At 38.8% G+C, this 27616-nt stretch overlaps 2 protein-coding genes across 7 annotated transcripts; both read left to right on the forward strand.

The window, feature by feature from the left end:
- The first annotated feature begins 8358 nt into the window (after positions 1 to 8358).
- Positions 8359 to 19678, forward strand: lemd1 (LEM domain containing 1). 6 transcript variants are annotated; one of them, XM_028582966.1, is made up of 12 exons: positions 8359 to 8428; positions 13710 to 13864; positions 16288 to 16390; positions 16569 to 16715; positions 16965 to 17029; positions 17353 to 17418; positions 17533 to 17688; positions 17904 to 17990; positions 18127 to 18219; positions 18350 to 18433; positions 18741 to 18814; positions 19029 to 19678. In XM_028582966.1, the coding sequence occupies exons 2-12, from the start codon at positions 13754 to 13756 to the stop codon at positions 19339 to 19341; spliced, it is 1299 nt and encodes a 432-aa protein (XP_028438767.1). In that variant the 5' UTR covers positions 8359 to 8428; positions 13710 to 13753; the 3' UTR covers positions 19342 to 19678. The 6 variants fall into 6 exon arrangements, with proteins under 6 accessions (XP_028438767.1, XP_028438770.1, XP_028438766.1 ...); XM_028582969.1 differs by lacking the exon at positions 8359 to 8428 and having other exon boundaries at positions 13758 to 13845; XM_028582965.1 differs by lacking the exons at positions 8359 to 8428; positions 13710 to 13864 and adding an exon at positions 13927 to 14707.
- Positions 19679 to 19754: 76 nt separating this feature from the next.
- pm20d1.2 (peptidase M20 domain containing 1, tandem duplicate 2) lies at positions 19755 to 26819 on the forward strand. The gene is made up of 13 exons (XM_028582630.1): positions 19755 to 20081; positions 20213 to 20299; positions 23169 to 23404; positions 23526 to 23612; positions 23719 to 23852; positions 24479 to 24598; positions 24691 to 24766; positions 24855 to 24916; positions 24998 to 25076; positions 25179 to 25250; positions 25336 to 25501; positions 25590 to 25689; positions 26047 to 26819. The coding sequence occupies exons 1-13, from the start codon at positions 19862 to 19864 to the stop codon at positions 26174 to 26176; spliced, it is 1569 nt and encodes a 522-aa protein (XP_028438431.1). The 5' UTR covers positions 19755 to 19861; the 3' UTR covers positions 26177 to 26819.
- The last annotated feature ends 797 nt before the right edge of the window (positions 26820 to 27616 follow it).

Below are 27616 nucleotides of genomic sequence, written 5' to 3' on the forward strand. Positions count from 1 at the left end.
GCGATTTCATGCTCTCAGTAATCAATGAATTATCTTTAATACATGTTATTTTTCCTGGTTCTTATTTTGCTGCTGCAGTGACCCAATTAGCTACTTTGCAAGTTTGTCTCTAAATACACAAGTATGATGCATATCTATGGTAGTTGTTTGATTTAAGTTTCTCAATATGACACAATTTTCCTTTGGCTGTATCTTTTTACCCAGTGGAGCATATGCCAGGATCCCACAGCCTACCAACCTAAGCTGTGTAACTGATTTGCCAACATGCCCTGCAAGGTGAAGATGCTAGTCAGGTACTTAACCCTGAGAAATATGTGTGTTTATACAAAAGGCATTCATTAACATCTGCTTCCTCTTCTGGAGATATAGCAACACAAGATGACTTCTCCAGGTAATTGTCAACTAACGTGATCTTAGAGGTGTGCGAGTGGGTGTTAAAAATCAACAGCAACTTCTCGTTACTGAAGTAGGACATCTTTTTATGAATGAACCTATTATTTACACAGGTTTGATTAGGAAGAGGTACTGTACGTGTTCACTAATTAAGTGTGTACTTGAGAAAATGAGTCAGCGAATAAGTGTACAGCTGATGCACATTTTCAAGTTTCAAATTTATTTAATTTATACCACTTCAAAAGCAAACAAGTTTTGCACTAAAGTGCTTCACAAAGATAAAAAAAAAACATATGTATACATGCATAAAACACACAGATATACAAATGTGCATTGATGTGGTGGAAATATAACAAGTTAAAACACAAATTAAAACCCATGAAATCAGATAAAAACAGAAAAAAAGAAAAGAAAGAAAAACCAGGTTAAACACAATCAAAAGACAGAATATCAAAGTGCGTCTTAAGGCGCGTCTTAAAAATATCCACAGACTGCCTGTCTAATTAATGGCTTCCGGCAGGCTATTCCAGAGCCGAGGAGCCGCTCCAGAAAAGGCCCTGTCTCCGGCCTTTTTTCCCCCACTACTGGGGCACAGCCAACATACCACGGTGGGGGGATCTGACACAGGGCTGCACTATATTAGGAACATATCTAATTGCGATTATTTTGACTGATATTGCGATATGATTCACGATATTGGAGGAAATAATCATTTTTGTATAATTATTCTCATTTTCATTGAAAAATATAGATTGAAGTGTGATTTTTTTGCGAGGATCTGTACCTAACAAAGATTTTTTCTTTAGTTTGTAGGATATGATTTGTAGGCCAGGATGTCTCTGCAGCCCCCCTGCGATTTGAAAATTGCACTAGTTCATATTGCAATTTCGATAAAATTGCGATAAATTGTGCAGTCCTAATCTGAAGGGTCTGGTGGTGCTGTAAGGGGTGAGAAGTTCTGATATGGAGGGGCAAGACCATAGAGAGATTTGCAGGCGATTATTATAAAAAGTAAATGCAATTTTTTATAAAAGTAAATGTAATCCACCTAAATTTCTTTATTATATTTTTGTTGAGAAGTTTTACACACCCCAAGACATGTTGAACACAATGTAGAATACTATGCTTGGAATTATAATCTGTGTTGCTCCACAATTTGTTTTTTATTCTTAAAATTAAATTTCAAAAGTTTAACTGCACAAGATGTCTCCTATTTCACTGAACAGTTCTCAGTGTACTGTATGTGCACCAGAGGCTTCAACTTTCCACACTACACTTTTCCACATGACACAGAGACATTTTTGTCCTTTAGTAGATGAGTAGTAAAACAGCCTTCTATTGTCCAACTCTGCACATAAATCCTTCTGCACAGTGAAGCTCAAACACCCAAGTGAAATATCAAAGTAACTTTTTTAAAAGAGATGTGCATTTTCTACACACGGTTTCAACACTAGATGGTGTAAAAGTATTGCATTCATCCTCAATTCAAGGCAAAATCAATCAGGTTTGCCTCTTTTGAGAATAATGTTGCTCTCTCTATCTCTCAAACACAGCCAGAACACAGCATCTCTTTTTCAGTTTGACACATGGTTCGCTGATGGCAGCCACATGAAGAGAAAAGACATCAGTAACAGGGTTCAAATTGGACAAAAACAGCTTTGCCTTGCTCCTCTATGTCTCATCTACATAGGCTGACATTTAGCCAACTCTCAATCAGAGGCCTGAGATAGTGCCAGGACAATGTGACATGATTCATAATCAGATTTTTTCTCTGTGCTCTTCAACCCATCTCTACTATTTGCTTTATTCAATTCAATTCAATTCAATTCAATTCAATTATAATGGACTTCATTGACATGGGAAACAGACATTTCCAAAACGTGTGAAATAAAAACAAAAATGTACATCTTTATCTACTGTGTTTCTTAAGGGTCCAGTGTGAGCCTGCAGAGAAAGGCACCAGCTGCCATACAGTATATGATAAAAGAAGAGTACTGTAAATGCCATGGATTACATGCTTATACCTCCAAAGCCTGATATATTTCTCCATAAGCCCATGGATGTGTATGTTTAATTATATATTAGAGAGCAAAATAAACATTTCAAGGCCTATGAGAAGGAGAAAGTCAAATATGTTTGAGTATTTTTGCTTGTCAAGTCAAACAGGAATACATGATGATTAACCCATGAGGGGATTAGCTAAAATTGACATGATACATGCTCCTCTTGGAGCAATAAGAAAAGTATGTGTCACATATCCACATTTCTCCAGTCAGTCCCCATAGCCCTGGATGGAAATGCCCTGCAGTGCACCCCCTAGACATCTCCTCAGGCCCAAAATAGAGCCAAGGATATGTGGTATGCAAACAGACATGTCTGCAGGGCAAAATGGTGCTATTCTCCAAGGCTGTGTGCTTTCACACTAGCTGCTAGTGGAGCAATTTAAACCCAAAGCACTTGTGAAAGTTAGTACACAAGTAGATTAGAAAATTCATCAAAGTAAAATTATTCAGAGAAGTTTGAGAGAGAGATAGAGAAAATGAAGTGTCACTTTCATGTGAAATAATTTCTATAAAACAGATTAGGGAGCATTCTCTGGGCAAACTCTTTGCATTTTAAAGGTAAAATAGCCTATAACCCGTCCAAAGATGCAAAAACACAGATGAAAGTAATCTCATTTTTATTACCAAGTAACATCGTAACCACTGTTTACTTAAGACTAAAACTAAATTGCACCACTCTGTCTGCTAATATTTTAAACTACTTTAATAGTTTGTTTTAATTGCCAGTTATGTTTTGATGGGAAAAAGAATTGCTGCCTGGATCATGTGCACTAGCAACATTCTTTGAAGGTCACATACAGTATTATGATTTTCCGTGTTTTCGGTCATATCTACAATGTTATAATGTTGTATTTTCATGTTTAACGTGGCCAAAACTTTAAATAATGAGGTAAACATATTTTAGACTAATTCCTGTGAGCTAAAATGTTAAGATTTCCAACTATTCTGAACGCTCCGGTTTTTTCTACTCTGGCTAAGTGTTACGCAACTCTAAGCCGGCCTTCTATGATTGGTCATCTGCTCCAAGTAGGCAGGACTGTAGTGTTTTTTTGGTTTTTTTTAAGCCACTGCGGTTTTAACATTGTCCCATGTAACTACATGCTAACAGCAGTAAACAATGTCACCTCGGCTGCCAGTGCCGTTAAATTCTCCCCACATTCTTCCCTCACATTACTCGTGAAACATTTTCTGTTAGTAGTATTTAAAAGTCTTTATTTTTGACTGTAGAAATTGCTGCTATATTCTATTAGCGTCAACTGCTATAGCTAAAGTAGCTACATGGCTAACGGCAGTAAACAATGTCATCTTGGCTGCCAATGTTGTTAAATTCTCTCCAATTCCAGGTTGCATTACTGCTGAAACATGTCTGATTGGGTAGTGTTTTGGTTCAGAAGCCTTTATTTGCGATTTTTAACCAAAGATTAATTGACTATCAATTTATCATCTATTAATGATGGTTATTATAAAGTGTTACCGACTATTGTCTTAAGACAGAACCTATCTTGTAACCAAGTGCTGTGCATGCCTATACGTAACCATAATAAAAGTTCAATCATGTTTTCATCGCTACAAGAAGATATTGTCTTTCAAGAGCAAATAATGTAAAGAAAATGAACAAAATACATTATCAATGAACATTTAACAGATTTCTGTCAAAATGTTCCTAATTATGTTGATAAAAAAAGCATTAGGTTTTCCAACAAAACATATTTCCTGTTGCACATTAGTAGTATATAAACATAATTTCTAGAAGAAGGTCTGACCTCGCAGGAGAGATATGACTCCAGAGTTATCATGAATCTTCAAAGAACGTTGTGCTTGTATTCTGATGTGTGCACATTAGGTCTTTCAGAATGTCATTTCAGTTTTGTAGTGTATTGGACTGAGTGCAAAGCCTTACTCTCCAACAGTTCAGGCTTTTCATATTATGTAAATAGAAGTTTAAGTTCAGTGGAGCGTTGATGCTTATCCAAAGACTTCAATCAGGAATTCCCACCCAGAATTCCTAAAAGCGCAGCAGCCGATCACATCTGGAGCCCTCTGAACATAATGGCTTCTGTCAGCCAATCCCCACTCTGTACTCTGTATGAATGGAGCGATGCTGTATCTTTGATCCCTCTTATATTGGCTAATTATACTCCAATGCTCAATGCTGTTATTGACGGTTACTATAGGTCTTATCCTGAATTGTTTATTAGTGGCCAATTAATTACTTTTTGCTGTATCTACACTTTGTTTTACACCATGACCTTTTTCTTTCTGAGCACCTGACATCATTTTTAATTTTCACACCAAATTGTACTAATCTTCAGATTTTCTTCTTTTCATCACTGCAGCAGCATTAGCACGTAGGCTACTTCCACAATGCGTATTCATGACTCAACCAATTCCTTCTTGTCGGTTATTGGCTGGAACACTGTTTGTTATGGTTCGTTGTGCTGAGGCCTGTTCCAGAAAGCAGGTTTAGTGAAGACTCTGAGTTTGTTAACCCTGAGATGAGGGAAACTCTGGGTTTTCCGTTTCAGAAAGAGAGGTAACTTAACCTCAGAGTCAGTTACTATGGTAACTGAGTCTGTGAACCTAACCTGGTCGGGAGCAGGTTTTCTTCAAGAAACCTTGAGTTTCTCCCTCTGAGAGGGAGGAGACTGAGAGAAACTGAGAAAAAAAACTTGAGTTTTTCTCAGTCTCCTCCCTCTGAGAGGGAGGACAAACTCATTTCCTCATTCATTCATTCAGTCTGTATCAGGCGCATTTTAATGCATGAATAAAAAAAACTTATCTGTTTATGTTAGGCAGACTATAAAACATTTTTTTCTCAAACATGTCATGTCCTTTTGTCGACGATCCCGTTGATGAAAAAGCAGTATTACTTCACAGAGAGTTTACGTCGGGAGATAATATTGAGTCCCGACTATAGATGTATTTTCATTTCCACATAATCGATTTTTATATTTCAATTCCAGTTTTCACCAGTAATATTATAAGTTAACTGAAAATGATATGAAATGAATACACTGTTAATGCGTACGCAATGACTCGAGCAGCAATTTTCTCCCACACCAATTCTCTCTCTTTTGCAGCAGCAACTGCTGTCTTGGTTTTTTAACGAAATGCATGTTCAAACTCGCTGTTTGTGCGCATGAGTATTTCTGCCGACCCGTTTGTTTGTGGTTGTTACCATGGTGAATCGTAGAATCATGGCTCCATTCATACTGCCTTTTTATAGTGGTGGTGCACGCGCATAACCCTGAGTGAACCTACTCAAATCAGCTGTTAAAATCAGCTGTTCTGGAACCAAAAACTCTGAGTTTCAGCATCAGGGTTAGACTCAGAGTTGGTTAAACCTCCTTCCTGGAACGGACCCCAGGTAGGCGCGGTTTGTTTTTGTTGCCGTTTGTAGAGCCTGAGCTGTCTACAGAGACCACGTTTTTTTACAGTGTGTTCAGGGGACAGGCAGCTAGTGGATAGTGAGGAAATGTTTGCTGTATGTGACAAAAAATGTTGTAGCCTAAAAAACGTGTCACATCACTTTAAAGCAACTTTAACGAACTCATATTGCTTGCTTTGTCCGAACGGTAAATGAACTAAAGACATTTAGTTTAATAGCATAGAAGATGAGGAAAACTATTCAAATATTCATTGTGAGAAGCTAGAACTATAGTGCAGCTGTCATGATTAATTTGTTGTTTGAAACCTAGGGAAAAGAGAACACTGATGATAAACACAACAAACTTCACTACAGAGTGGAGTCTCCTGTACCCCAAAACATTAAATGATATGAACTATTCAAAATTATGCAAAATGTAAATCCTCTTTTTTCTAATATTCTTGCTCATTCTAATATTCAGCTAAAAGTGAATAACACAAACATACAGCTTTTGATATCATACTGTCAGAGCCTAACTTAACCAAACAATCAAATTGTATGATTTTATGTGGAGTTTGCCACTGCAGCACAGTTTCTCCACCCTTATGATGTAGCTGTAATTCTAGGAATCATTATAATATATTGAGGACAGCTGACTAAACAGTAAAATCTAAAGTAGCATAACAAAGAATTAGTTTCATAGTGAAGGACAGTTTTCCTGAAATGGATGTGATAGGATTCTAGAGTATAGAAGGCTTAGACAGAGCCAACACAGGAATCAAAATCAACCATCATGCCCATTTTCATGGATGAGATGCTTTGTCAGTATATCAGCACAGATAATAACTTGAATGCTGTGATGGAGTGTTTCGACCTCAGTGGATTTAATGAAAGGCAAGTGATGAATTCAAAAGCCCACAAAGGAAAACAAATTTCTGTATTGAGGACAGAACAAGCTTTTTTTTACCCCTGAAGATTTTTCTGTCAGAGGCATAAGAGAGAACGACTCATGCATGCAGCTGTCTGGTAATATGTTTGTACACACATCTGGACACAGAAAGCACAATGGTGATTTATTCTTTTCTATCGTAAGATTTCTCTTGCTTTCCCCTTCTTCTCCTTCTAACCCTGTACTCGCTCTCCCCCCCGCCTCTCCCAACACAGTTGTAGAGAGCGGAGCAATGATGCGTGTCTTAGTGAAACCTGGTGAATAGTAATGAACCCTGCCTGTGTGTCTATTTGAGGGAAAGCAAAAGGAAGACAGAGAAAGGGTAGGGAAGGGTTTGTGGGGAAGGAGGAGGAGGGGAAGGAGGAGGAGGAGGAGTATAGACTGTGAGTAAAAAACAGGGCTTCTCTTTGCGGCACTGATGCAGTACAAGCAGCGCTGAGAAGCACAGTGGTGGCTGACAATAATCCTTTACTCCCTCTACATGATCGCCTTCCCTCTGTGTCACACAGCTCATCAGCCATTCTGATCAGGACGATGTGATTATCACATCACTCGTTAAAACCTTCAACGAACTGTATCTTTTCCATGGGTGTGTTTCTTGTGCCTCATTATACAGTAGCTCATTCTCCCTATCTAACCCCCCTCACATAGACAGGGGGAGGAGGGTGTATTACTAGAGGAAACGGATGGAGGGGGGAGAAAGCTGTGAATGAATGTGGCTCAGAGAGGGGCAACAGCACCTGCTGTCTTCATCCCAAATTCACCAGGCAAGACAGCATTCTCCCTCTACTAGTGATGGACTGTTAGGAGGACAAAGAAGGGAGAAAAGAGGCCCAAACAAAGGCTAAGAGACTGTAAAGACACCAGGATCTTCAGATCAGTGCTGACTTGAAGCCATCGCTCATTTGGTAATATTTTTTGGTCCTGGGTTTCTGTTTGAAACCTTACACCCAAACTGTCAATACTGTATGTGCAGGATGACCAAAACAAAGTTTATGTCAGCGTTAGGATGAGCATCAATCCAGATGAAAACGATATAAAAATATAAAATATCTGTATACAACTGAGGTATGGGTGACTGGAATATTCAGCAACTGGCTGCAAAGATAGGGTGCCAGGACTAAAAGGAAGGGAACAAACACAATAGACCTCAGCCCCCAACTTCAGCCCCTCTTTTATCCTTTTCCATCCAGGACCCATGGGCACTCTGCCAACTTGGAATCTTAAGAACTCATTCAGAGAATGCCAAAGAAAGGGACTTGTTTAAAACCGGGACCCATTCTCTCACAGTCTCTTGTTTTTTCCTTACATTTCCCACGCGAAGAGGGATTTCTGGTTGCCGTTTTCTCTGACATCGCATCTGAGGAGGAATTGGAGAGGGGGGTTCAAGAATTGCCATTCATGTAACGTTTTGTCAGATTTGCGGTTTGAGAGTATTGTGAGCAAGTGATCTCCTTTCTGAGCCCCCATTCCCCTCTCACACTCTCTCTCTCCCAGTTTTCATTCTGCCTTCACTCTCTCTGTCTCCCCACTCTCGCTCCTGTGCTCACATAGTAACTCCTCCCCCCCCCCACTACCCATTGTCTCTCCATACAGTATTAGGCTGAGGGGATGCCATACTAGTTCCGGCGAGGGACGCAGGAGAGGGAGAAGGAGGTAAGAGTCAGATTTATAGCATAAGAATGCATCCGGCACTTACTGCACGCCACTGTTACTCTCAGAAGTGTAAAGTGTGCCGGGCAAAATAGCTTGTTTGTTTTCATCAAGAATGACAGTGAGGATAAGAAGCTGCTTTTCTGATACTCTGGGGCTTTCCTGTGTTGTATGCAGTGCTTCAATGTGTTTTGCTTGTCTTGTCTGCCAGTGGAAGGTGCTTAGGTGTGTTGGTTTTTTTTAAATATGAAAAGGGAGTACTGCATAGATAAGAAATCAGGTGCCATCCCTTTCTCTTTATCTTCAAGATCAGTGTCTAAATGTCATATTGTGGGATATTAGTCATTTGCTGTATTGTTATATAGCTTTGCATCTACAATTGCTTGGAAAAAATACACACTGCTCTTACTCTTCTATCAAATGAACAGAGGAATGTACTAAAATATATTAAAAATAATCTAAAGCCAGTAAAAACATTGGGATACTGACGATTCCCTGAATTGGCTCCCAGCTGAGAGAGGGACCATGTACGATGCTTAGGGATCAAAGCTAATCCTCCCTGTGGCTAAGATTCACCTTCTTGTCTGGACAGAGTCTGACACAGGGGCTTTACTAATTTATGCTGAGACATGCATGAGAACAGGCTCCCAGGAGCTCAGTGGCAGTGGGTCTATTTCGAACCTGGAAAAGGCTGATTGAGTGTACACTTTCCCTCAATCAGTAAGTAATGTTCTCTGTCAAAGGCCATGTGAATACCCAGCACATGAGGCTAATAAGATGTTCACCTAAGTGTGTTAACAGCTCGATGTTTGGCTAGGCTGACAACCTCACAATCACAAGTTTTAATCAAAAAATAAGCTAAGTGTAGCAAAGCTATGGAAAAAGATGTGAAGCTATCTAACAAAGTGTTTTTACTCCCTTGCACTGACAGAACAACTTGAAACAGGTGCATTAAAAGATGACTAAAAGTGGTTCTCAGTACTGGACAGTTGCAGTTTAGTACAGGAAGCTTTGTGTGCTTGTTCAGAGAGAAAAAAAAGGAAGCTCAATGGGGCTTTTGTTGTTTGAGTTGGAGACAGCAAAAGCACAAGAAACACTGACTGACAAATACCTGGCCCCTCTGTGCCTCAAATATCTCAGGCTTGCACTTGATACAATGTCAACAAATGCCTCCTCTGTCCTCTAGTAGCCCGTTTCCTCTCTGTCCACAAGATTTTTTTTCATGTTTTTATAAAGGCTACTGTTTTCTGAGCAGACATTTGGTTGAGCAGATTCTGCCTGCATAGCTCGGGTGCTGAGACTCTTTGAGGGGTTGAAAATGGTCCAAAGCACAGTTTTGTGCTTAAAATAGTGGTTAACAGTCTGGTGTTTTAGTCCAATGTATGACAAAGTTAAAATTTTGATTTGACTTCTTTAAGGTTAAAGAGTTGTGGGAGTATGTATGAACTTATAATGAAATCAATCAAGCATATGAGTAGTTTTTCTGTGCAACAATAATGCTTGACTCATCAGTATGATGGCTTTGATTAAAGAGGTACGAGAGCTACTGCATGGAAATGTAATAAATGTATAACTGCCAACATATTTTTGGTCATTAATAAAAATGGCTAGGCTTTCTATGCCCAGTGGTTGAATCAAAACGCTGAGGTAATGATCTCCTTTGTGCTTGTGAAAGTCAGGCAGAAGGTTGCTCCAGAATATACACATACTTTACGTAATCTGTTCTGATTCAAAAACAGAATCCTTTTGATTAACATTGCACCTTTAACCTGCAGACATTGATTTAAAACAGCATTTTTAATCAAAGCCGGCATTGTATTTCCGTAAGATTCAAGCATCGGGTAGGGGTCAATTTATTTGAGTTTGTGCTGTACAAAAAACAACAACAACAATTCCTTCTGTCTAAAGACTAACAAGACAGTTTCATTTTACTCCCCTGGGCCTCAGATGAATACTTACAGTGTCTTTGGTCAATTATTCATGCCGATGTGAGTTTTATATCCTGAATGCTTTCTGCAGCCTGCCACTGTTTTTTTCCTCTTTTTGTTTTCAAGCTTTCAGCCTTTCTCAACTGCAGCAGTCACTGATTTTGTATTATTGTCTTCCAACATTAAACCACAACTGTGTCCTATGGCTTTCTATTCCTATGTGAGTTTGTTCTAACATTTCATGTAGGGTTTAAAGCCATCGGATACCCAGTGGACAGTCACCCGAGGAACTGTGTTTGAAGACTTTTTGACATTATTTTTCCAAGATGTCTTTGCTAGAATTTTGTTTAGCACAGCTATTTTTTGCATCTAAAATCTTATGTTATAATATCAACAAAACTGTAGCCAACATCATTTACATCTTTCCTTGCATTAAACTTTTGGAGTTGTGAGGCAAATACAGATATTTTAAACTGGAGCTAGATATTTTCCTCGAGTTGTGTTTTGGGAAACAACTGCCTGGTTTTCATAAAAGTTGTGACTTAGCAGATGGTCAAAGAAATAAAATTGTTTATTTCCTGCTGCTCTTAGCTGTTCTACAACTTCCATAAACAGCTTAGAGCTCTCATTACTTACTACTGGGAAGTTAACTGTGGAAGCCACAGGTCTGTGCATTCAGCGATGTTTCAGTTAATGACTGTGGGATATGCTAAGCCACCTGTTATTTAAAAGCGGAAGCTGAGGATTTTTTACTCCTATAATGCTGATCACTTACGGTTCCTTGTGAGGACATCACCATGTTTTCAAACCATTCCCCCAGGAAATGTCACCTGCTAGTTCTACCAGTTTATGAAGTATGACTAGTATCATTACTGTCTAATTGAGCTTTACCCACATGAACCTACCAATAACAGCACATATGTATAACGCTGATTTAGACTGATTTCAGTGGAAATACGTTTTTGTTTGTTTGTTTTACAATTATTATTTTACAGCCATGACATGACAGCAGCATGTGAAGACTAGCATATTATGCAACAGCTGTAATATCTATAATAGAAATATTCACTAAGTAAGTCATCTTTTCATTTATCTTGTATACTTTGTTCATTTGTCCAGTGACCAGAAAGAGAAAAGTATTGGAATTAATCATTAATCTCATTAACTCAAAGTGAATTGGGATCCAAATTCAAGCAAAGATTATGTGCTGACCTGTAGCCGTGCTAAATTGCACTAAACGTTGCTTTAAAAAAGAAGAAAAAAATATCTTGGTGGTAAATATCTTATCTTTACCACCTTGTATTTTTTTGGCTTGATTTTGTGCTAGAGCTCGCTGTTTAGGTTTTTGGATTTTAATATTATTATTGTCCATTTTGATGGGAGGCCAGATTAAGATAAAATGCAACAAGTCTATAAAAGTTAAACTGTATCATCTTGGGTACAGGGTGTGCACCTTAGCCAGCTTGTCCATCTCAGCTCTGGCATAAAGCCCTTCCAATCTAGCCTCTTATGGTTCCTACCTCCTCCCTGTCGAGTAGGGTTTTCAAAAGGATTCCAAGAGCATTCAGGCTTCTGACAGCAATAACTGTGGAATATCTCCTGACTTTGAACTTGGAAGTATCTATATCAGGCTTCTAGTCTTAAAGTCTGGGCAGAGCAAAATCAGTGATATCTTTTTAAATGCATTATACATGTTAAAATATGTGAAAAGACTGTAAACTGTGTAGTACTAAATTGTGGAGTTTGACTGTTTTTCACCATTTCTTTGTTCAGGATTATTTGGGCAGCTTGAAAATCATGGTTCGATGATGCACTGGTGTCATCCTTAACATAACCCCTCCCCTACTTTATTAAAAAAACAATGCTACTAACGTTATTTGTACCTTCACTCCTTTAATTAGGCTACTGTGACCCTCTTTGTGACCGTAGCTGACTGGAAAAGAACAGTGTTGGCAAAATATCAAAATGAAAACCATCTCATCCCCGCTTGCGGTGCGCAATTGCTCATAGTATGTGTGGACAAACTTCTTCAGCTCAGCGCCTTCAGCGGACACGCCCCGAGCGTCTCAGAGCAGGGAGATTTGTTTATTTATTTTAATACCTAATTTTATATACTTGGCGAGGAAGGGAGGCAAGTGGAGGACTCGAGGAGGCAATTTAAGGGTTATGAGATGCAAACATATAGCAAAACAGCTCTATAGCGCTACTAGAGGTCAAAGACTCCACAGGGAATCTTTTATATACCAAGCAGCAGTTTCCTGAACTACCTGCCATGAATCATTGGCAAAAGTTGCTGGAAAACAAGTACAACAATGTGTATCAATATTAAAATGTGGCCCTGTACAATTAAGTGGAAACACTTCTCAAGAGGGAGATTCAAAGTAGAAATCCATGTAGGCCAATTCTTCGAACAATAAAACAGTTCACATCTGATGGATCCCAATTGGGTATTTTCTATCCCCTTTCGGTGGAAAACCAATATTGTTTTTCTCACATCACAATGTGTTGATCCAATCTAAAAATGGTACAGTTCATGTTTTTTAACAGCACAGCAGGTAATCAAGTCTGTTCAACTTCAACTCTAATTTCACTGCAATGCAATGTAAACACCTGCTGCCTTGTCCTTTCATATTTGCATGCACAAAGCAGCCAGATAGCAAAGTTATATCTTTTTGCATGATTTGTATGATTTGCAATAAACAAAAACAACACATGTATTGCTCATGAGATCCATTTTGCTTTATTTATTCATATTTTGACTGGCATATAGGGTTATTCAAGGAATACGATCCTGTGGGGACATCTTATGCTATTTAAATGTTCTTGTGTTTTTTTTTTTAGGGTTTTTTTTCACCTAAAGCAAAACAGGAAGGGACCATTTGCTCTAAAAAACTCCCCCATTATAATTATTATTTGTATTACCTACTGTTTTCCCCTAAAACAGGGACCTGTTTCATGGAGCAGGATAACTGCAGGGAAACAGCTGTTTACTTTAGTACCAGATGTTAGGGGTTGTTGAGTTTTACTCTACACATGGGTTCAATATTCATGTTTTTGGAGAAAAACCCCGGACGTAGGTATACCATGACCCAGGTTTTTTTTTTAATTCTAACCTACCAGGGGATTTCACTCATTTTATACTGATTAGATCCCTGAAAGCACCAGAGGCCTATTCCAAGAAACAAGTTTAGGGAGTTGTAGCTTGACCACTGATAACAGGTTTTTCAGATAATCAAATTGTTGGAACAGATGCCTGCTTATATAGTTGGGGGGGAAAGCCCTCAGTGGCATATCTAGCACCCCCTGCTTTACAGAAAATGACCTAAACAAGTATTTTGTTTACTATCTGTTAACAGATGTTAGGAAAGGAACATTCCCCACTTCTACCTGCACTAGGCGGATGCATCACTCAAGTAAGAATGCAGCAGCAGCATGCACCAGAGAGACGACACCAACAGCAACCAAAGGCCAGGTTAAACCTGGAGGACAAAGGTACGCCGGCTGTAGAAATGTACGTTGAAAATTAAACAGTTTGAACTACCTTTCAAAATTCAGGGTTTCCAATAGGCTTCTTCACTGAATTCATTTTGACAAAGCCAAGGTGTAAATAATAAAAATGTATGTCATGACTTGGAGATATTGTTAAAGTTACATAACACCTAACAGCTGTGCTTTTCCTAGGCTACTATGTTTTGTCATTACTTAAAAGGCCGAAGTTATTGTATCCAGTTTAATTGGACTGGATGTTGGCCACATTCATTGGGAGACCGGGGTCAAAAACAGTGCTAGGCTACAATAAACACAATAGCCTACAGTTTGCTAGCTAGTTGTTAACTTTCCGTTTCATAATTCATTTTAACATAACTTAATTTAATAAAATGACGTTCAATTTGAATGCAAGTAACTTTATATGACTTAAAAGCTGGTTAGCTACACACAGTGCTTAATTGTCAGTAATGAAATGGAAAGCTAGGTTGCTGTCAATCAAGTCGTTTCTCGCAGCTGTTCTCAGTTGAGTCAGTGTGATTCTCAGAGCACCGCAGAGGGTTTGTCCGAGCAGCTCTGTGGGGTCCATCGGACTTAAAAGACGTGTTTATACAAATATAAAAAAGTTGAACTAGTTTTTATTATTTTTTTCGCGTCGATTCGTCTTTCTGACATGTCGCAGTTTGTGGAGAACCCTGCTCACCTTTCTAAATCTAGACTGAAGTCAGATTTAGTGGCCCACAGTGTTGAGCTGCCACCTGTCAAGAGCAAAAAGGAGGTTTATGTGGGGTTGCACTTACAACACATCGGTCAGAAAAACGCGGTGGATTTTTCTAGCGACGAGGAGGATCAAGTACAAGATGTGTCAGTGAGTTGATCAAACTCTTGGTGTTTTGCACCCGAATGTTCATATAATTGACTTTTGCAGTCACAACGTGCAACGACTCTCTGTAAGCAGGGGCGGGGCAAGGGGGTGGCTACTGGGGCTGCAGCCCTGAAATGCTTATTAGGATCTTATAACTTTAAATAACTTCAACTGTGTGTCATTTCCCCTTAGTCTCTCAGGACGGGAAAATCAATGGAGCAGAAGTTTAATTTGGGGGAATTACTGGGGAAATACTGCCATTCATTCTGTGAACTCTAGCTTACTCCAGCCTAGTAGGCTATAACAACAAAAAATAAGATTCAAGATTAGTAATGTTGTTTACACCAAACTCCTATCCTACTTATGTTATGCCTATCTTAAAATGTATCATTAGATAGTTTTTTTGTTTTGTAGTACTGCACATTGCTGCAGCTCCTCTTTTCACCCTGTGTGTTGAGCTCTCTGTTTTAGCTACCGAGTGAGGAATCTCACTTCTGTTCAATCTTTGTTGGGAGTCGCACATGCGCAGTACCTAGGTAAGGTCTACTAGCTAATCCGAAGCAGAGTATGAGGGCGTGCCACGCTAGCAGCTAGGCGAGCATTATAACGTGTGTTACAAAGTGATCTGGGTCACTCCTACCAAACGCTCAACGTCCTCAACGCTTGCTATAGAATTTGATGTCCTTGACCACTGAGCCACCAGCTGTATGGTTGGTATAGATTTACATGAGACGTTTCAGTAGCAGGCTTCTGCCATTACATTTGTGCGCATGTGCTTGCCACACCTGTCACACTCATTTATGTGTGCCAAGATGAGCACCAGCACTTGAAGTCTGGAAGTTGTTTCTGTGCTGTGTCATGGGGTAGAAAGACTGTCTGTTTGGGTGGAATGTGTTTAGTCTATTAAGGAATAGCCTCTACTTTAAAATCAACAGTACTGTAAAGTCTGGGTAGAGTTTCACATTTAGAAAGTGCTGCAAGACTTGCACTCGAGACCCAGTGCTGATATTCAGAGCTGAAATAATGAGTCAATTAAATTAGTTTGAATTAGTCAAGAAAATTAATTGGCAACTAGTTTGATATAGCAGCATTTCATAGACCAAACTATTAACAGATTTAAATTAAAACAATTGGCAGACTGATCAATAAGGACAATAATAGTAATGCAGCCAGACTGACTGGTAGTTGTGGATTTTCAAACGTTGTTATGAGGAGCTATGAGATAAGTAGAGTGTTTTACAGTTGAACAATAAACCTTTCGTAGTTTCCTGCCAGTTGATTTTTGATGACAAGCCAGTATAACTGATAATACAGGCCCTCTGAAAGATTGTTGGACTCTACCATAAACCTATCTTCCACTTTTTTTTTTTTTTATCTTGTGTAGTTTTTCAGAATAGTTAAATCAAATTTAAGCAGAAGATTCATACACTACTATAATTAAATGGATTTGTATAATATTTGTGAGCTGCAGCCTCCAGCAGTTTTTTTTTTAATGCTCTATATCATACAACTGGAAACTGCTAGCATTCAAGCTACAGCCGTTCAACAGCATTCAGTAAATTCAGCAAATTTTGTTTTGTAAGGACAAGGAGGAGGATACAGAGATGCCCGACCCGAGTGGTTTGACTGATGATGACCTCAAGGCCGCACTGCTCGAACACGGGGTTAAAGCTGGGCCCATAGTCGGTGAGGTTGCACTTAACACTGTCTTGAAATTGGTTTTCATTGTAGAAATAGGATTCCTGCCATCAAATTGCACATTTGTGTTTTAATCAACGTGTTAACACCTAATGTTTACATTCACAGTATTTTTTTAGGTCTGTCCCTTTCTTAAAAAACTAATAGTATTGTTTGTCTGTGCTAGCATCCACCAGAGCCTTGTATGAGAAGAAGCTAAGGAAACTGCTTCAGTCTAATGGACATGGCTGTCTGAATGGAGTAGAGAAAGGTGTATTATACTCTGACAGTGAAGAAGAGGAGGAAAATGGGGAAGAGGAGGACAGAGAGTTGGGTATGACCAGAAGCTCAATGGTGTTTTAAGCCCCCAACGTCTCCTTCCAGGCAGCGCTGCTGGCACCAAACCCTAAACCTAACCCCAAACCTAACCATAACCATTGCCTAATCGTAGTGCTGCCTGGAAGGAGACGTTGGGGGGCTTAAAACACCGGTAAGCTGACCAGAAATGTTAAATTTTGTTGTTGTTTTTATAGTTGGTATCAGATAATCATATGCTTTGTATTATTTTCTGTGACTTGCACAGGTTCCGAAGGAGAAAAAGAAGAGACCGTTAAACAGTCCGACCAGGCACAACAAGGGAGTAGCCAGGTGAGAATACTGTAGGAAGTTGTTGATATCCTGGTTAAATTTAGGGTTGCTGTGTTAATGAATAGTACCACTTGAATTGTCTGAAATTTAGGAGCTCGTACTTACTGTATACTTTTGCTGGTCAATAGATCTTTTTGTATTTTTTTCTTATCCTCAGCTGTGTTGAAATAATACTTCCCTACAGTGCCACTTAGTGGTTCAACGCACGGATTGCAACTGTAAACTTGTGTTCTAACCTAACTCGAAGTGTTCACACTTTGGAATAAACACTTGCATTTTAAATGTTGGTGTTTTTTATTTATTTATTTTTTTACTTTTCACAGGTAGAGTTGTGTTTTCAGAATGGTGGTTTTGTTTACCCGCAGTGCTTTTTACTCTCATCAAGGCTGGTAAATACTACAGATATTCACATCTTTTGAACATAATTCTGTCAAACTGAATGCTCAGGAGACACTGATGTGTTTTTTCTTCTTCATCTTTTTCATTGGGTTGGCCTTTTGTAGCATGCTCGTGCTTCTAGAAACCGTGAACCTAGTCCCAAGTGGAATTCAGGGAATGCGATAGAATCATCGGAGCAGAGTCGGCCTCCTTGCTCACAGATTCCCGTAGGAATTAGTAGAGCATCCTCTGTAGATCAGCACTCGGGATTAGGATCAGGGGTAGGCTGGTTTCATTTCACTTCTCCTGTGGATTTAAAATTCTCTGCATTCCTTGCTTGGACTGTAACTATATTGTGTGTCCTTCTCAAGCCACCATTGGGGTATTTTCCTGTTGTTTTACAGTGATGGGCATGGTATCTCACTGGTGTGTAGATTGTGTGATGAATAATACATGTCTATGTTGTTGTAAACCATGATAATACTAATCCTTGCAGTTTCCATCTGGATCACAATCAGTTATGCCCGATGGTGAATCATCAATGTCCTCTCAGGCCTTCAGCATCACTCACATGGTTGAGGAGGAAAGTTAATCTTGGATGTTTTTAAACCCACGTTCCACATCTTAAAAAGTGACCCTGTCATTTCGTTTTATGTTTTTGGTTGTGAGTAATCGTCGCTGCAGTGCTTAGTCATGTACATTTTCACTCTAAACAACAGATGGAGAGTCGCAGGTCACTCTCTACTAGCTCAGACACTGAGAGAGCGTTGAATGGGAGCAATGTGCAGAAACATTGGTCACGGTCCAACAGGGTCAGTAGTGCTCACATTGTTCAGTCACACTTTAAGCCTGAATGTCGGTGGTGGTTAAAGTTGTTGGAGAGGTTCGCTGGAGGAAATGAAGACGGCAGAAATTATAATCTGTTACGTCTCCTTTCCTTAGCTGGACATGCCAATTGTGGACACCATGAAGAACCAGTCCCTGTACTACACTCCCAAGGCATCCTCTTATGAATGGAAAATGAAGGCACATACATCATACATTTTTTTTGTTTTTTATTCCATATCACTTGATGGGGGGTGTGTGCATTGTCTATCATAACATACTCTGTTTGTGTAACTCCTTTCATATGTCAGTGTTACAATGTGTAACCCAAGCTAGAAAATGATACACACTAAATTTAACAGTTTCCTTTTTTCTTGTGATCACATTAAAAATCATTTCCTTTCTACCTAACTTGCTGGGCCTCTGTCTCTGTGGGACTCTGCTGTCTGGGAAATATTTATCTTTTTCTCTGGTCCACTTTGACAGTCATTTTTGCTTTCTTTTCTAGCTTACTCAAGAGCCTGTTAAGGATACTGTTAAGAACATGTTTCCAAACACCGATGCCACGACCACAGGGATCTAGTAAGTGCCACAGCAACACTATTACAGCATAACAATTAGAAACTCTTCACAGCTTTGTAAATTGTTGAATGGCAATAGGATTTATCTGAAGTACAAGAAATGTACAGAAATGGTGACTGACACATGGACAACTTGCATAGTAGCACATACCAAGACATGGTAGGCGTTTTGTAACTGGGTTATCAACACATTTGTATACTCTGTCATATTTCAGCGCTACTCGTCGGAGACCTATCAAGGGTGCAGCAGGGAGACCTGTCCAGTATGCATACCCAGACACTCCTGTCAGTCCTACGACCCTGGAAAAACGAGAGGTGGAGCGCCGCCTTGTGCCCATTCAGATACAGATTTTGGTCTTCCTTATTGTGACGTGCCTTCTGTACCTCATTTATGTCTGTGTTGAGGACAACTCATTTGGTCCATCTGTTGCCTTACTAGACCGTTTTTACCAAGGGTCAGACAGTGAGGAGGGGCTTTTGCTTCAGGCTGAGACACAGGACGTACCAGCACCCTCTAGACAGGAGTAACTCTGGGTTTTTTTAATCCTCTACATTTGATTTTTTTTTTTGGTGATGCAAACCATAATGACCTTGTTCTGGGATATCTTCAGGGGGCACACATTGCTTTATAATTGACTGTTTGTGTGTCTGTATGGGAGCAAACCTCAAAGTCTAGTTTTACAGTTCTATATGTTTTTCTAATGGATATGTGTAGTTTGCTAAACATGGAAATTAAGTTGAGACTTCAGATTTTCCCAAATGTATTACAAATAATGCTATAAATCTTTTATATTTCCTAACCCACATTGTGTAATGTCATGTTGCCTTTTCAGTGAATCTGTGTTACTGTACATGTAATGTTTAAAAAAAAAAAAAAAAAAAATGTATTCATCATTAAATACATGTTATTAGGAAGAGTCATGTGCAGTGCAAGTTTTTTTCGCCGCCAGCAGGTGGCTCTCATTCAACAAACACGAACTAATTCAGTCTGCACCGGTCTGCACGTACAGTCACAGTGAACGAGTTCCGCCTGTCACAACAAACAACAATGACAGACTCCGGTCCAAAGTTCAAAATTTTCAAGTGTTTAAAGATTATTATTAGTAGTTTTGTCATTACAGTCCTATTGCTATTTACCATAGCATCCATCAGGACCCTTTCACTGGACGTAAATGTCGGACTTCAACTCGCACGTTGGGAAAAGACGAACAACATATCCCTGGTAATAGACCACCACCAGAGAGAGGAGCTTCTTTCACATTTTAAAGGTAATTTTTGCTTGCTATTCGGTATGGTATAGCTACGTTACATTGCCGTTACCCTGTGTGGAAAGTAGTTAGCTAAAAGACGTGGAGAAGCCACCAGTGACCGATGTTTACTATCTCTGTTTATTATCCAGAGGCTATCCGGATCCCCACAGTGTCATTCTCAGAGAAGGAGAGCAACATCACCGCACTACGTGAATTTGACAAGCTCCTTCGAAAAGGTAAGTAAAATATGCGAGACACTAAATTGTCTTTACTAGCTAGCTAGTAACGTTAGTCACTGATGTGCTCACAGTGTAGTTTACAATGGCTGCAGACACACACGACGTTACTTCAAGGGTAGTTCTAGCTAGCTAACTAACAGTTTAGCTAAACAATTAACGTGAGCTGCCTATTCCAATTTAGCTAACAACTAGAGCTAACGTTAGCTAAGTAAGGGTGATCAGGACCCCTAACCCTATATATATATATATATATATATATATATATATATATATATATATATATATATATATATATATATATATATATATAAATAAATAAATAAGCTAGTCTGTCAACTTTTTTTTTTTTGTCCATGACCAGGGGCGTAGCACCAGACCCTGGGCTCTAAAATAATAATCGGGTCTCTGTAAACATTAATCTGTAGGCCTAGCTGTTTATAGGGTAATAACTATTAACTGTATAGCTTAGAGTACCCTGATAAAACACATTTCAAACCTCCTTCCTCAAATCTCTAGCCTACTTTACTGTGGTTACTACTACATTTTGTTTGTTTTCTTACTCGCCAGCCTGCATACTGTGGTGTCTCTCTGATCATCTGTTAATTTATCTGGCCATAGTCCTGGATCCTCTGGCAAAAACTGGTCTGCACTGCTCTGCCTACTTTCCAGTTCCTCAGCTCTCAGTTCCACACTGTGCTCAGAGCAACACTCATGCTCCCTGCTGTCTTCACTCCCATCATCCTCAATCAGATGTTCTCTATCATCTTTCTCTATGAAGGATACATCTGATATTAACCTCTTATCCTAATTGTAACCTAATATAATAAAACACAATAAGATGTTAGTGTTACTTAACACCTTTCAGTCAAAATGGCTAAACATGGTTTGCTTTAATTTTGATATAAGCTTCCCTTGTTTCAAATCCAAAAAGGAGGCTGAGGGGTCTGTTGCTCCCTGCTGTGACAGTTTCTGAAACTGAGGGCCATGTGTTTCACAATGTTAACATCTGCTTCTACTGAATCTGACATAACAAATAATGTCAGATTCAATTCAAATAATGTTGACATGATATGTATCTACCAATGAGCTACCAAGCTACCTATGACACTGATGAGCCTATTATTGCTAATTATAGACATTATACCCATTATAGCCTATTATGGGTTGTCTCAGTTTGTTTTTAGCACCAACAGTCACGGAGATATTCAAGCAGTTTAGCACCATGGATTTCGTTTTTTAGTTTGTGCTCACCTTTCTTTGAAAATAAGTCAATTACCAATTGTTTCCCCTCATTTAGTTTTCTCTCCTTCTCCTATCTTTCCTTTCTTTTTGGTAGCCTGATTTGGCTTTCTTTAAGAAAGACATTTCTACAGCAGAAGTTTGCGCTCCACCAGACGCTCAACTGAACTAGCTAACATAAACAAAATGCATGCAGATGGACTAAACCATTTGGCGCATTAGCAAGGGGTGGGTGAGACCTTAGTCTTTTTTTGTATAGAAAATGTAGTCAGTCAATCAACCAAGTTATTCAGCCAATACACTAACTTTACATTTCATTTCATCTGACATGCATTATGAAATTTAATTAGGAAATGAAAATATCCAGGTGAAATAAAATATATTACAGACTTTTCAAGGGCCCTCTCTCCCCTTGGGCCCTGGTAATCAGTATCGGTTTTAACTCCAGTCCGACGCCCCTGTCCATGACATCCAAGGTTCGAATCCCAGCTAGATCTCTAGTGCGTTGTTTAGTTTTATTTTTTTCCGTTCTTACAGTATGTGTCGTATTTGTGTGGATAATGCTTTATGTGTTACACATAAACTGGTGACGTTTTCAGTATCCATTATTTTGTCTCACTTGCAAACACTTTGTGAAAATGTGAACCTCTGGCACTCGAGGGGCGGAGGCAGAGCAAAACGCAGGGCATGGCCTTGTTGAATATTCACTTATTTCATGCAAATATCACCAGTTAACATGATCACCAGCTAAACTGGCACACCGGCCGTTACACTACATTTTAAAATTAAAAGTGTGACGTTAAACTTCCGCAGATTAATTGTAACGTTAGCTAGCGTGCTATAAATACAAGTTAAGGTTAATAAGTTGTTGTTATTATTATTAACCTTATTAACGTTAATGTAATTGATAGCTTAGCTAACAGTTAGCTAGTTTTTTTTATGTGACATTTTAATACAGGTTTCTCATTAATAATGTTTCTAGTGAAATTGTTTTTTGTTGACTATCTAGCTAGCAAACTGTCCAAAACTTGAGCTATTCAGTTTACTATCATAGGTATAAGACAAGGAAAATTGAAAGCCAGCAAATCTTTGGAATTTTTGCTTAAATAATGAATCATTTTAATATATTTTATTTTAATCAATTATCAAAATACCTGCCCATTTCTTTTCAATTATTTTTGTTTGATTGACAAGCTAATTCATTAGTCCGCTAATTATTTTAGCTGTATATATTGCATAACAAAGTCAGACATGTTCAAAGGGGCTTTTAAGAGGAATTAAACAGGTACTCTAGCAATTTAGTTTTGTTGCTATAATTTCTTTCAAAATAAAAACAATAGTCAATTAGTCATTTAGCTGAGTTATAGAGGCAGAGATATCACAGCCTTCAGTCCCTTGTATGGGTTAAGCTCCAAAGACTTTGAATCCTACATTTGTCACAATGCAAACAAAAGCATCTTTTTTTTCCGACCCATGTTTCAACCTTTATGCCACACTGGCCTGATAGCATCCTCAGGGTTATTTTTGCACACTCTAGAGTGACAGAACAAATTATGCAACTTTTTTCATTGGCTGCGTATTAAACTGACCTTAATGTTTAAAGCTTGTACTCTTCTTCCTTTATCAGCCTTCCCAACCGTTTTCTCTTCAAGCTTGGTTCGTCATGAATTGGTGGCAAACTACAGCCACCTGTTTTCGGTGCAAGGATCACAGCCTGACCTGGTGCCATACCTGCTGCTGGCCCACATTGATGTAGTATCTGCTTCAGAATCGGATGGCTGGGAGGCCCCACCATTTTCTGCCAAGGAGATAGATGGCTTTATCTATGGTAGAGGGACCATAGATGACAAGAGCCCTTTAATGGTGAGAGAACAAGTGATAATGTGTGTGATATTGCTATTAAAAACAGAGTTGAATTACAGTATATACTTATTAACCTCTAATGTGCCAGCCAGACTAAATCAATATGCTTAATTTCTTCCAGGGAATACTTCAGGCATTGGAGTACTTGCTGATAAAAGGCTATGCTCCACGCAGAGGATTTTACATTGGTCTTGGTCATGATGAAGAAGTACTTTAGATATTCATCAAACTCTTACTTTTTGAAATTGTGAACCTAAATAAGATTTAAAATATCATATCTGAACGTATGTGTCCTTCAATATTAATTTTTAAAGGTCAGTGGTTACAAGGGGGCAATGAACATTGTGCGTCTACTGAAGCAGAGAAGTGTGCAGCTGTCGTTTGTCCTGGATGAGGGCCTGGCTGTACTTGACGGAGTCATTAGTGGTCTGGAAGGACCTGCTGCACTGTGAGAACCTGTCATGCTCTAGTGTAAACATGATATGTAGTTGGCAGCTTTTCCATTGTAAAAAGTGAACAATTTGGCTTGACACCACAACAGAACTCATAAGCATAGCATAAAATTGCATGTCTCCATTGAATTGTGTAAAATATATTAGGGATTGACTGATACTGTTTTTTCCAGGCCTGGATACCGATAACAATTATTAGTAGTTAATAAAACCGAAAAACAATATTTGGAACCAATATGCATTTACAGTGAAAATGAAAATCTTTAAATCCAAATTAAGATTTTGGAATTTTACAAACTCCAACACAAAACTTAAGCAATTATTGAATACATTTGAAAGATTCAATATAATACACTGTAAAAGGTCAGTCAGATAATGTTGTGGGTGGGACATTAAGTCAGACTCGGTCGTGAGTAAAACCGAAGCAGAGGGACAGACACAGAGCTGTAGCAGAGCCAAAGTAGCGCACTTCTAAATGAATTTACTTGACCAGTCATCAGGCAAATAAAACGCTGATACAGATAATCTGCAAACTGCCAAAAAAAGGGCCCTAAAATATATTAACGATTAATTAATGTCTCTGGTAAATTCTGGTTTTTATGTGTGTGTACTTGTTTTGTAGAATTGGGATAAGTGAAAAGGGTTCAGCCACTGTGAAGCTTAGTGTGTCTATGCTCCCTGGTCACTCCTCGATGCCTCCCAGTGAGTCCAGCATTGGGATCTTGGCTGCAGCAGTGAAAAGGTGAGAGTTACATTTTCTTCAAATTGAGATGATGAATTTTCAGAAAAAAACACAAAATCTTAGATTTTAACTGTGTTATGCTATTTCCTCAGACTAGAGGAGAACCCTATGCCGAGATTATTTGGTCATGGGCCTGAACGTGGCACATTTGAGCATCTGGCGCATAAGGTAAAAGGAACCAACTACTAGTTTACTACTCATCACATCTAATAGCATATTAGATCCCTCCCTGTGGTTACTCATTCTTTGTCTTCAGTTCGGGCTCCCAATGAAGTTTATAATGTCAAACTTGTGGCTGTTCGCCCCACTACTGGGCAGGTAATTACATCCTTAATTTCTTTCAGAATGTTCTCTCCTGATTATATCCATTGGAATAAATCAGCATGTTTTATGTTACAGGGTACTTGAAAGAAAACCAGACACTAATGCTTTTGTAAGGACAACCACAGCAGTCACCATGTTTAATGCAGGAGTTAAGGTATAGTCATTCATTATGAAAGCCGGGATAATTCACAGGAAATTTGATTACAAGCAATACAGTTTTCCTTAGTATTAACCAAAGTTATTTCCCACCATGTAGGTGAATATCATTCCTGCCCTCGCTGAAGCTTATGTAAATCTACGAATCCACTCAGCACAGTCATTACAAGAGGTAGAGTCAGAAGTTTGGGTCTACTTTTGAGAATTCCTGATGCCTATACATGTATATTTTGAGTTGAATTAGCTGTCTCGTCTAGGTCCTGGACCTAATCCAGTCTACAGTGGGAGACCAACGAGTGAAGATAGAGCTTGTTAATGGGTTTGACCCTCTGCCTGTGAGCTCTGCGGATGAAAAGTCCTTTGGCTTCCAGATCATTAAGAAAACTGTGCTGGACATTTTTCCAACAGTTACAGTTGCTCCAGGTAGAATCCAGATATATTTAATTGTGTAATGTGGTGATTAAGGTCAAAATATTTCACAAGTGTTGTAATATATTTTTTGAATATGCAGGTATCTGTATTGGGAACACAGACAGTCGGCACTTCAAAGACCTGACAAATGATATTTATCGCTTCGCCCCTGTCTGGTTTAAACCAGGTGATGCTCAGAGGTATGGATATAGTTTGTCTAACACTGAATAAAAATAGTCTTAACAAAGCTTTCTGCAGTAAGTATAAATAATTGCTTGAACTGAGTCACACGTTAATGTTACAAACTTACTACTTATACCTACTTATACCGACTTAAAGGGAACAGCCCTATTTACTTACAAAACAAACATAACTATCTCTTTAAAGTTACTCTTGAACAAATAAGAGTTTTATGTATAGAACCAACCTTGAGCCCAGTTTACCCTTCAGCTTTGGTAGTAAAAAGCCATTATCCTGCAAGAAAGCATGAGGAAATCAAATTAATACACTTAATTTCTTCTTTTTAGATACCATAATTTTTTTTTGTTTTTTCTTAGATTCCATGGAATCAATGAACGGATTTCCAAAAAGAACTACGAGGAACTTATAGAATTTTACTTCAGTCTGATTCAAAACTGTGACATTCAGAAGCTCCCTGAGCCCCACAGCTCTGTCCATGAACTATGAAGGAATATACAATATGGGTAACCAGTCTAACAAATGCGATTCAAAAGCCTGTGTTATTGTTAGTCTGAATAATTTCAACAGCAACCAACAGGACCTTGACTTACTGTATAGTCACTAAATTTTAAACAAAATGTGATTCTGCTTTTTAGAGCCAGGGGGTTGCATTTTCAATTGCCCTGTAATTGCAGCTTTACAGTAAACAACGGATGCTGTTTAATCTTGTTTGATGACATACGGTTTTGACTTTGTTACAATGAAATGATCACGGCATAACTACTTGAAGCTCCTTTTGCATTTGTGATAAAGATTTTGCGGAAGACTGCTGTAATGATTTTTGGATGTATTTAGAACTGATTTTTGTTGGGCTGCTAATAATACTGTAGTTCTTAAAATTATGATGATTCATTTAACTTTAATGAAAATTGCTGCATAAATATTTTTCTTCAGACAATATAAAAGTATGCATTTTCTGTGAAAATGCTGAAGGGTGATATTTTTTGTTATGTGTGCTGAGTGAAGTACAGTAGTTTTTAAAGAATTCTGTACTGTCACTAACTGACTATTTAAAATGAATTGTGATTTGAATTTGCACACCATTTTTAGACAGGCATTGTTTAAAAATACAACACAACCTTTAATGATATGCTTTTTGTCATGTGATATCTTTTATTTAATCCTGGACATAATACAAAATCACAATTTTTCCCCAAATGTATTTTATATTAAAAAACAAAATGTTACTAGTTTACTCTCAGGCTTGTGCTACCTAACTAGGAGGCATTCAACTAAACTATACGTAACATAACAAGAGCTTAACAATGGCCTAAAGCATAGAAGACAAAGCTTTCTTAGCAGTGAAGAAAAAAAGGAAAGACTCACACCAGCTTTTGTAATAAGTATAGTAGTATATAAGTATATACTACCCATCATGGATTATGCACGCTCATTTAGGGCCAGTTACAGCATTTGCAGTTATCTTGGTATATTAAACCAGAGGGGCAGTTTTGGAGATAGGTAAAGTCATTGAAACAATTGTAAAACGAGTTTGAGTCATAAGGGTTGGTGTGAAGCCCGTTGGTCTTTCCTTTACAGAAATTTGGATCAAATTTCCCAGCAGAGTTTGTGGTGGTGGCGGCGCTGGTGGCCCTGGTGGTTGCGGCTCTGGTGGTGGAGGCGCTGGTGGTGGTGGCGCTGGCGGTGGCGGCCTTTGTAGTGGTGGTGGTTCTGGTAGTGGTGGTGGTGGCGGCGGCCTTTGTAGTGGTGGTGGCGCTGGTGGTGGTGGTGGCGGCGGCCTTTGTAGTGGTGGTGGCGGCCTTTGTAGTGGTAGTAGTTATGGCTGAAGGATTCTTAACAGTGGTCATGACTGGAACTCCTGGATTTAGAGACATTTGTCGAAGAAATGAGTTACACATTGTAATGTACTGTTCGTGATTATTGCAT

The sequence above is a fragment of the Perca flavescens genome, chromosome 7 (genome assembly GCF_004354835.1).
Source record: "Perca flavescens isolate YP-PL-M2 chromosome 7, PFLA_1.0, whole genome shotgun sequence".
Lineage (NCBI taxonomy): Eukaryota > Metazoa > Chordata > Actinopteri > Perciformes > Percidae > Perca > Perca flavescens.